The following is an 11,152-nucleotide window of genomic DNA, read 5'->3' on the forward strand; positions in this document are numbered from 1 at the left end:
GGAAAAGCATTTCTTGCATTCTCTTCATCAATGGTGTAACCACGATTGTGCCGCTCCTGCTCACACACTTCCACACGCAGCTTTTAGCATCCCTTAAACAATCCCAGGTGTGCCTCTTGGGACACCCAGGTGTCTGTGCATTCCTTAGTTGACACCCTGCTGTGCCATTCTCATGAGGCCCTGGTATTCGTCCTTACGAGGCGTCTTCATTGCGTCCTTATAATACCACAAGTGTGCGTCGTTCCAAGTTCCCAGGTGTGTGCGTCCCATCTGAGGCCCAGTTGTCATGTGTGCCCTTAATGCACAGGTGTGTTCTCCTTACCAGTACCCAGGAGTGCCTTAGTTAAAAGGTACTGTACTGACCTCCACTGTTGTTGGATGGTTGCAAGGGGGGTTGACATGCAAACATTACAGTATAAACACACGGTTGAGTGAGGATCTGTGGTCCTCATTTGACCCGTTCAGCCAATTCCTTACATGCATACTTCTAAATAGGTCAGTAATGGGTCTGAGTAGCCTTGATGATAACATGTGCTTCTACACTACTACTACTGGGCTAGAGGTCCTCTGGAGCCCCTTGACACATGGCACCATGGTCGTCATGGAGATCACAGGGGGCGGAGCATGTCTCCAAGATGCCACACTTGAATGTAACTGAAAACAGTTGAATGCTTCAAGGTGAGTCATCATTCAGGTCATGAAGAAATCCCTTTGTTTGGAGATCAGAACGATATAAAATAGATACAATATAGAAAATGTGTATATTGTATATATTATGTACTGTATGTGTTGTAATACAACATAATACAGTGTATAGTATGTATACAACATATAGCGTATATTCCCTTTACCACAGAGTACAGATTGATGTGCAAAGGGCATATTTATAGCATATCGTGCCCGAATACACTCACTCCACTCGTTCTCTGTAAAGTGCAAGTGATCATTTAACAGACCTACGTCAATTCATTTGCTTGCTAGTGACAGTGCTAGTAACAATTTCAGATGCAAGGGATTTTTTAATGTGAAGTCTGATGATGGCTGAACTTTGACTGTAATACTTTGCACCGCACATGAACCTTTTGTTTTGTTTTGTCATACATAACTACATTCTTAAACATTAATAATAATGATGTAAAAGATACTGTATCATACAAAAAAGGGAATCCATGTTGTACTCTACTGTACTGTACCACTGAATGAACAGTGTCAAATCTACGTGTATTGCTGTAACTTTTTTATTAAATATGCCTAATGACAAAATGTAGCGTCTGAAGTAATTAATCAAACTTGCCAACTGCTGATTAAGGGGGGACCTGGAATATTGCCATTTGCTGTGACTGAGAGAGAGAGAGAGAGAGAATAGTGATGAGGATTTTGAAAAACCATACAAATTAGAGATTCGGGTCTCGTAATGATGAACAAAACAACAACATTTTTATTTAGAAAAATACATAAAATATTTTTTTTAAGTAATGAAGTACATCAGCAAGAGTGCTGTGAAGATCCATGAGGACAGAAGGAGCTACTCGTAGTAGACACACCTTCCCAGAGCACTGCTGGGTGCCTCTGCAGTAATCACAACACTACTATCCACTATGTGTCCACCTGTACCACTAGGTGTGTACTACAGCATTCCATTTACATTGTAGGCTGCTAACATAGTCAACGTGAGCTAGGTATGGTATGTGTAAAAAATACCATGTGTGACGCAAGTATTTCGCGAAATGATGATGCATGTAACTTGCATCAGGTGTCAAAAATGGGTGGGTGGGGTGTATTTTTTCAGGCACCGATGAATAATGGCGCCAAAGTGTAGGGACGAGTATCCTTGTGGCACACGCAGTGTTGGTGTAGACATAGTTACAGCACTTTGCGTTTCTAGGGCAGTGTAGCGATATGTAGCCTTACAACATACACATGCACCCAATAACTGTTCATGTTCTGGTCATCTACTGACCCTTACATGGTGTGCTACTGCCCGCTGCAGAGGGATGGCAACATTTTGCTGTACTACAAATCATGAAGTCAAGAGTGCTTGTGTTTTTGTTGTGGAAGATGACTTCTTGGCGGTGTCTGTAAGCGACACACTAGTGTCACACGTCACTGATGACATCGTCGTCGTGTCCATGATCTCAACTCCGGCTCCAGCAGAAGTTTGTCCACCGACAGCAGCTGCCTCAGTGCTGGTAGCTGATGTCCCCTCCGTGGCCGAGCTGGCTTCGCTGGCTCTGGGCGTGGGTCTACTGATGGCCATGGGGATGAAGAGGTTGGAGGCGCAGTGTTCGCTCAGGTACTCTCCCCCCTTCTCCTCGTAGTCCTGCCTGCTGATCCACCCTGCTGCTGCTGCTGCTGCTGCTCCACCAGGGCTGCTGCTGGGGGGGTTGTGCAGGGCCCACTCCCGCGCCCCGTACCAGCCGTCCACCGCAGGCCGGGACGCCAGGCGCACCTGGGATAGATACACAGGTGTCAGAAGTAAAAGTTAATTTGCACGTGGTATTATATTAGCCTCGCACCATCCAAAGTACTTCCGCCAAGAGACTTTGCTCCGTACTAGTCTGGGGAATGTTTTCAGGGGAGCGATGTCAGGCCGGTAGGATCTTGCCGGCCAACCCTCCACAGAAAACAGCCAATAAGCAAAGAGATAGGTTGGTGGGGGCGCTTATGAGGATGAAGTAAAATGCCTGCACTATATTGTTGTTGAGTAACTGTCTGCGATTGGGTGAGAGCTGTCCAATCAATTCAAACCAGAACTGAGTGCAAACTTCCCGCTTTCTGCAATCACGTCAGATCAAACAACCTCCAGACCTTGAATACGAAATGAAATGGTAGTATTATGGGATGGTCAGGACCAGGCTAGTGTTACATAGCTGTTACACCATTTACTCCATTGTACATACTGAGGTAGGTAGATAGACTGTGTTGTTACTGATAAACACTAAAAACCCACCACAAACCAATCCAACAAGTGCAGAGTCAGCTAATCGTAAGACAAGTGTGCAGGTTTACTGGTGGTTACTTAAATAAGTTACCCGTGTTGGAAGGAAAGTTTTGACACCTATGGATAGATGGACCCACCCATGCACCCATGGAAAGGACACTGGCAATTGACGTTTACACTCAGAAGCTACATCTGCACAAAGGGGTGCCTTTTATAGTCCGCTAACGTACCAGTCACTCAAATGAAAATAGATAATAAATAGATAAAATAAGACAGTCACAGTAAAAACTTAATTAAACTTCATTAGGGTTTTTTTTTCACCTTAAAATATGACTGGAAAGGTCTGATGGCCAGCATCTCTCTCTGTATGCGGTCCTGCACACCCGGATACAGCAGGTTCCCTCCTGTCAGGAAGACATTCTCCACCAGAGCCCCCTGCTGCTCTGGAGTATATCTGCAACAACACACAAGACACTCTTAGCTTCACTTTCCCTGTTTATCATGGCTATGATTGATTGATTGATTGATTGATTAAAAGTGCACTGTGTAATATTTTTAGCAATTTATTTCCAGAATCCATGCTGCCTATTCACAAATGTTACCTTTTTACGGATACACATTACCACCAGCACTTTCCATACATGAGGAGGGGGATCTTTTGATTTTTCAGAGATATTTTTAGCAGCAATACTTACTGTACTTTGATTATACTAGTAAATATTGGTTTATTACTTAGTAAATATTTGTGAAATGATCAAATTTGGCAATAGGCAGCACAGTTTCAATCTGCTGCTGCTACTACTACTGAGTGAGTACTCCAAACACAATTTCGTTGACAATGACATAACTCTTGAATCTTGAGTCTACCTGTCCAGCACAAACTGCACCGTCTCGATGAGCCCCATCTGGTCCTCTCCGATCATGGAGGGCTGGAAGGCGATCTCTGGAGCCCTCAGCCTCTCTGTGCCCACAAACAGCTGGTGGTACTCTGCCAACTTCATCGCCGGCTATGGAAGAGAGTACAAGGGCGATAAATATGATACTAAACAACATCTGTATATTTTCTGTTACGATCTAACATTTTTATTGCAATTTGCTTTGTCGTGTCATACAGACGTTATTTTTTAGTGTATTGTGTCAATCCCTACAACGGATAAAGCAAGAGCATCAGAAGTATTATTTGCACTGACGTGAAACCCAAGAGAGTAGAACTCTGCACACTGCAGCTCCACCTGAAGGTCTATTAAAACACGTACAACGTTTCCACACAACAGAGTCTTCATCATGCCTGCACACCTTCAGTCAGACTTGCAGTGCGCAGACTTCTCCCCCTGTTGATAGATACACCTTTGTCCTGCACAATGAGGTGCCATCAAAGAATCGTTTAGTAGAGTGAGATACCCTAAACCCTGCCTACCCAACGCAAAGGAGTGTGCTCAAGTTGAGTTTCCTAAAGGGCCGTTGTCCCCTGCTTCTTCTTTCTCTTTCTGTGGTGTTGTTTTGTGGCTTGCATAAGATGTGCGCTACTGCCATCTACAGTGTTAAGGGCTCTGCATACTTAACGTGCGCACTTTGGCGCATTTGGCGCGAGAACCATTAAAATGGGGCCGACCATTCATAGTCAAAAGCGCCATTTACAGGATTTTGCTTGCATTTTCGGAAGTGTGCCCTCTGCTGTTCATGAGAGAAACGGCAGAATCTGTCGCAGAAATGGCAGAAACTCGCAGCTGGAATTCTACAGATGTATAAAAATAGAAAGCCAAACACGACTGTAGGGCTACTGAACGTCTGACTTAAGACTTACCACAATGAAACATAGATTTTTGTTGTAGCCTACATTACCAGATCATTCCAAGACCATGTGAGAGCATTGTTCTGGTTGCAGAATGTATAAATAGATCGCCCATCACAACGTGCTTCTGAACAAAGTAAACAATTGTTTCACTGAACAACATTTAAGGGAGAAGATAAAATAACTCTCTAGGACATTTTATTATCCTCAAAATGATGCAGGGTCCATTCTGTAGTAGCCTACAGTAGCTGTAGCCTCTCTTCGCAACTCCTGCTTTGTCTGCCTGCCTGCATGGTCGCTGGTGGCGCACGCCAAGTAACAAAAAATGTGGGGTGCACGAGCTCGCGCCGCGCCAGCTTGCGGAGGGGCGTGTGACATCATTTTGAGCGCACGCCATCGTCGTGAGGGAGGTATGAATGAGGTTAGCGCCAGTTACGCTAATTATGAATCCACCTTTAAGGGAACTCCATTTACAGTATTCTCCACCTAAAATCTCCAAAAGGTATCCTAACCAAAGGTCTCCCAAAGGAGAAAGGGGCGTCTACCTGACGTTACATGGATCCAGTAAAATGACTGGCTTGATGTATCTTGCTCTACTAGATGACTCTTTGGTGGCATGTGCATGGTATGGACGGCTGTGGAACCCACCTGGGACGTGGTGAGTGGTCTCTCCGCCTCACTGCTGTCCTCCCTCTGCTCCGAGTCACCTTCTCCTCCCCCATCCCCCTCCTCCATGGACTGCTCCAGCTCTAAAGCCTGGAGGAGAGCCCAACACACACACACAAACAAATACACACACGAAAGCACACGCACGCACGCAGGTATGCACGCACACACACACACACACACACACACACACACACACACACACACACACACACACACACACACACACACACACACACACAGTACACCATTTACTACACATCAACTGTGCATTGTATTTGTACTCTGTGGTAATTCTGTAGCGGCCCTATAGCAAAATTCCAAATACTCCTATGTTCTATGGTCTACTACTGTTTGTCCTACATCCCCCCCACCTTCTCTCCATCTCTCCCCATCTCCAGGACCCACCTCTGCCTCCCACACCCCACCTCCATCTCCAATACCAGTTTCTTCCCCTCTCCCTCCCTAATCTTGGCCCTCTCTCTCCCCCATCTCCTGTGCCCACCTTGGCCCTGCTCTCTGCTGCCTTCTACAGGCCCCTATTTCTCCCCCACATTTCTCCCCTCGCATTGCCCTTTTTTTAACCCGCAGAGAGTCATCCTAAACAGTCCGATCTAGCAACACTGCCCCCCCCCCATCTCCTGTGCCAACCTCTACCCTCTCACCCCCATATGCAATGCCCATCTACACCCTCTTTCCCCCATCTCCTGTGCCCTCTGCCCTCTCTCTCCCCCATGTCTGATGCCCACCCCTGCTCGCTCCCCCATCTGCAATGTCCATCTAAACCAGTGTTTCCCAACCAGGGGTACGTGTACCACTAGGGGTACGCGAGCACACTGCAGGGGGTACTTGGAAAAGTGTTATTATTATATCAAATGTATGATCAGGACAGAGAAAATGATATAGAAAATTAATTAGGCGGTACTCATGGCACAACTAAGAGGCTTAGGGGGTACGTAAGACAAAAAAGGTTGAGAAACACTGATCTAAACCTTCTCTCCACCTCCTGTGCCTACCTCAGCCCTATCTCTCCCTCCTCCCTCCCCCCACCTCGGCCCTGCTACCTACCCCGTCTCCCCATCTCTCCCCCCATCTCCTGTGCCCACCTCGGCCCTGCTCTCTGCTGCCTCCTGCAGGCTGCGTTGGCGGTTGATCTCCAGGTTCATGCCCAGCTTGTGGATGTAGGACTGCAGCTCCTCCGCGGAGTCCATGTTCAGCTCCACCAGACGCCTCTGGAACTGGTCCAGCAGCCCCTCCTCCAACAGCTCCTGTGGCCATTGGAGAACAGCAATACAATCAATTAGTACAATTATAATAAAATGTTTGCGTTGCGTGCGTAATATGAGTGTGTGTGTGTGTGTGTGTGTGTGTGTGTGTGTGTGTGTGTGTGTGTGTGTGTGTGTGTGTGTGTGTGTCTGTGTACCTCATTGAGAGTATATACTGTCAATGGTGTACCTGTATGGCGAGCTCTCTAGTCGTTCCTGGTGTGTGTGTGTGTGTGTGTGTGTGTGTGTGTGTGTGTGTGTGTGTACCTGTATGGCCAACAGGCTCTCTAGTCACTCCTGGTGTGAGCGTGCATGTGGGTGCGTGCGTGCGTGCGTGTGTGTGTGTGTGTGTGTGTGTGTGTGTGTGTGTGTGTGTGTGTGTGTGTGTGTGTGTGTGTGTGTGTGTGTGTACCTGTATGGCGAGCTCTCTAGTCGTTCCTGGTGTGTGTGTGTGTGTGTGTGTGTGTGTGTACCTGTATTGCCAACAGGTTGTCCAGTCGCTCCTGGTCCTGCTGTATCTTCTCCTCGCGGCGGCGTGCGTTGATCTCCTGTAATCGACGCAGCTGATTGGCTCTCCTCTCCTGCCGCTCCTCAGCTCCCGCCCCCGCGGCGCCCGCCTGCTTGGCCGAGAAGGGCAGCTGGATACGATGCACCTCCTTGTCGTAGAACTCGGGGCTGCGCCACTTCTCCAGCTCTGGAGGAACACACACACACACACACACACACACACACACACACACACACACACACACACACACACACACACACACACACACACACACAAACACACAGACACACTCGCAGTATGCATCCATCCTGTGAGCACCTTGCTGGTACTCTGCTGTGATGACATGTGGCTGTATGCAGGGTGCGATTTGTAGGGGGGGGATGGGGGCGATTGTCCCCCCTTCTGGTCTTTATATCGCCACTTTTCTTACATGATTTTATCACAGTTCAATGTAATTCCATTGATATTGCTTAAAATCTGAAACATATCCCCCCTTCTGGTTTTCCGACAAATCGCACCCTGGCTGTATGTATGTGCTGTGTCTGTGAATACCTTGCTGGTAGTCTGCAGCGATGTAGCTGTGTTGGTGCAGCAGCTCCTCCATGCGGCTGAGGGTGAGGGCAGGCAGCTGGCCCGGATACTTCAGCTGCAGCAGCCGCTGGAGGTAACCGGCTGCATGACTGCCGCCCACGTTCATCCTCTTGCAGTTAACCGCATCCAGCCTACAGTAGACATTACACAGACACACACACACACACACACCACCACCACATTGTCATCATCCCATCACCATCACCAACACACACACACACACACACACACACACACCGTCATCATCCTCATCGTCACCTCCTACATCTCCTATTTAAAATTCGTCAAGCAAAAACATGTCACATCCTATCAAACGCCCACCTGCCGTTAATGACTGGTAGCACGTGAGAGCAGTGGTAACCAGAAGAGATGACCAGTCCCGTCATAGGCCCGTCCACACCTCGCTGTTTGTTGTTCAGGTAGAAGCTATATAAACTGTCGATGCCGTAGCTAACTTGTGGGACACCATAGCACTCAAACAGAAGCTCGGACATCATTTGGCGGCAGTGCAGCGGGTTGCAAGGAGCTTCGGTTACAACCATTGGGTGCTCCACTCGACCCTTTAACCAAATTAGGAGGAACAACAAGAATTCAAACATTTGAATGTTAGAGAGGAAACAACAAAATGCAGTAGATCTTTCCAGCATGGTTGATAGGCTACTCATCCCACTTACCTCTGTAGCAATACCCAGATGCGCGAAAACATGGTCGAGCATCAGTTCCTGAATCTCAAAATTAACGACCACATTGCGATCAAACTGACTTTTAAGCAGCCAGCGGAGCGGTTCGAGATTTGGGATATCATTGCCGATCTGAGTTTCGCTCCTCGCCGCTCCACGACTTCTGGCCGCCACGGATTTGAATTGAAGTCTCGGTGCTGAAAGTTCACCAGAATCGCATGCCCATCCTGCTCGCGTTTGAAAAGAGCCATTATCTATAATTATGGGAACGGGAGATGGTTGTAAACATTCTGCATTCAATTCATAAAAGGGGTCCGGTGTGGATTTGTAATCCTGAAAAGTGAATATGTTGCCTGACATGCTGATTTTGATGAAGGAGGATGCAATGAATTGAATGTTGCAGCAAAATACATCCGTGTTGCCCAGATAGGTGCATCGTATATAGTTCCGCTATGTTATATTGTGAGAAAGAAATTAACTGAGCACCACTCTGACAAAGCATAAATATATTGTATACAAAATTAATATATGTTCCTTAACTCCCTTTCAATGCATATCTACATCAATTGAAATACTTTTATTTTCTATTGGAAAATACTTTTTTTCATGACGTTAAATATTGGGGCACCAAAGTTTTTATCAGGCCTAGCCTATTTAAATTTGATGTAGGCCTGGATATTGAAAGGGGCGTGCAGTTTAAGTAGGCCTAACCCTAAATGGTTATGTGTCTTGGTATCCCCATGTAGGCAAAGCATGCTTTAAAATTTGGGTGTGAAGTAAACTATGATTTTAGGGATATGTGAATTGAATAGCCTATCCAACATGACACCAGCTTCAAAATAGATCAAGAGCCGGGGTAAGTTGAGCTTTTTTTTTTAATTATTATTATTATTTTTTTACATTTTTCATCACAGCTAAGTGATGAAGGCTAGGCCTATTTGTTTCAAATCTTCACTCCAATTTCAACGTTTCCTATTACTATTAGCAAATAATATTCCCTTATTTTTTATTTTTTTCAGGTGGCCCATCTTACCCCATGCACATCCCTGGCCTTGCCCCATCTGCATAGTGCCTGAAGGGCTAAAACAGGTGTTGTGAGGTAATCACCATTCAACAATGAGCACCTCCAAAAACAAAGAATTTTGAGTGCTTCTGGGACTTCTTTTTCTTGTGCTCTCAAACTTGGTCCAGGTAGAGGAAATCTGAGGCACTCAATGTTGCATTGTTTTACCTTTTATTTGGCTACACACTACAAGCCCAATAATAAGTAAAAACTGTAACCTTGAGTGCCTCAGATTTTCTCTACCTGGAATGAGCACCTCCAATTGTTCTGCAATTGGCTACATAGATGGGGAACACAGTATTGTATAGCCAAACATGTTTCAGCCACAGATGGAAAATATAGAAGGAAACGTACCCCCTATTATGGCTTCCCATCCTCCCATCCACCCTCCCATTTCTTCACAATAAATAATTCCTTATATAAAAATGGGGACTTAGCTGGAGGCTATTTATACGCTTCCAAATTATACTGGTCGGTGCTGCACTTGAGCAAATACCTCCCAGTTAATGTGGCACACCCATAGCCAGAGGGTCTCAGGTCTAGTCTGCCAACTGCAAGAAATTAAGTATATGCCTGTCACAACCAGGCAGGTGAACTAGGCAATTGCCCCAGGGCCAGAGTTGTAGCAGCAAATTGTGGACCCTACGTACGATCAGCTCCAATGAACACCCAACCCCCCCCCCCCCCACACACACACACACACACACACACACACACACACAAACACACTGTGTGGTTCCCCTTCATACTGGTAACTCAGTCACACTTTAGCCTACTGGCCACGGGGCCCTCACCAGGGCCCTTGAATCACTAATATATATTTTTTTAAGAGTAGCGCGCTTTGTCAGTAGCATTTCCCTAAATTCTATAACTGAAAAGTGCATTGACATACTTATTGAAATCCCCTCGAGAGGATCCCTCCCCAACAGTTTGAGGAGTGGTAAAGGGCCCCATGTCCCCTTTGCCTAGGGCCCAATTGAAACTGTATGGCACTGTGCCCACTGCTCACCAGGTGCCACCGGTTCTGGATCTGATGGGTCAAATTTCAAGGTGGGCACTGCTCTCCAGTGTGTGTTGTGGTGTGCTTTGTTTTCCCAATGACAAATGAGAATCACTTTCCCTCCATTTCACGTTAACAAAAGCAGGAAATGGCAACAAAGGACTGCTTTGTGCTCCCTGTTACTCTCACAGTCAACTTCAGAGCTATTCTGTAGACTCACCTGCCACCTCTGCGAGTCTAATATAGAACAATTCCAGTCCTTTGTGGAAGAGGAAACGTTGGGCATGGGCAGGGCGGATTAAGCTGGCCTGGGGCCCCTATAGGCTACAGGTAGCTGTGGGGGCCCCCGGAAGGCACATTTTGCAAAAACATTTACATAGACTGTGTCAAATTTGCGAGCTAGGTATTAAGGGTAACATGTACTCCATTGGACAGATGAAGTTTTCGATATTGCATCTTGTCACAATTGTACAATTCTTCCCTACTGGCCAATCAGGGACCCCCTAGCAGGTGGGCCCCCCTAGGCTGCAGCCATATCTAGCCTGTGTGCATTAATCCGGCCCTGGGCAGTGAATTCTGGTGGCACCCCATAGCCAGGGCTGGACTGAACATCTTTGGTCAAAAAGCCAAAAAAAATCTTTAAAAA

At 46.5% G+C, this 11,152-nt stretch overlaps 1 protein-coding gene across 1 annotated transcript; it reads right to left on the reverse strand.

Moving 5' to 3' along the window:
- Positions 1 to 1,415: 1,415 nt before the first annotated feature.
- actr5 (actin related protein 5) lies at positions 1,416 to 8,846 on the reverse strand. The gene is made up of 9 exons (XM_063219953.1): positions 8,438 to 8,846; positions 8,085 to 8,323; positions 7,725 to 7,894; positions 7,138 to 7,358; positions 6,506 to 6,667; positions 5,382 to 5,489; positions 3,809 to 3,948; positions 3,263 to 3,395; positions 1,416 to 2,449 (listed from the first exon to the last, which is right to left on the reverse strand). The coding sequence occupies exons 1-9, from the start codon at positions 8,801 to 8,803 to the stop codon at positions 2,021 to 2,023; spliced, it is 1,968 nt and encodes a 655-aa protein (XP_063076023.1). The 5' UTR covers positions 8,804 to 8,846; the 3' UTR covers positions 1,416 to 2,020.
- Positions 8,847 to 11,152: the final 2,306 nt, after the last annotated feature.

This window comes from Engraulis encrasicolus, chromosome 2 (genome assembly GCF_034702125.1).
Source record: "Engraulis encrasicolus isolate BLACKSEA-1 chromosome 2, IST_EnEncr_1.0, whole genome shotgun sequence".
Taxonomy (NCBI): Eukaryota; Metazoa; Chordata; class Actinopteri; order Clupeiformes; family Engraulidae; genus Engraulis; species Engraulis encrasicolus.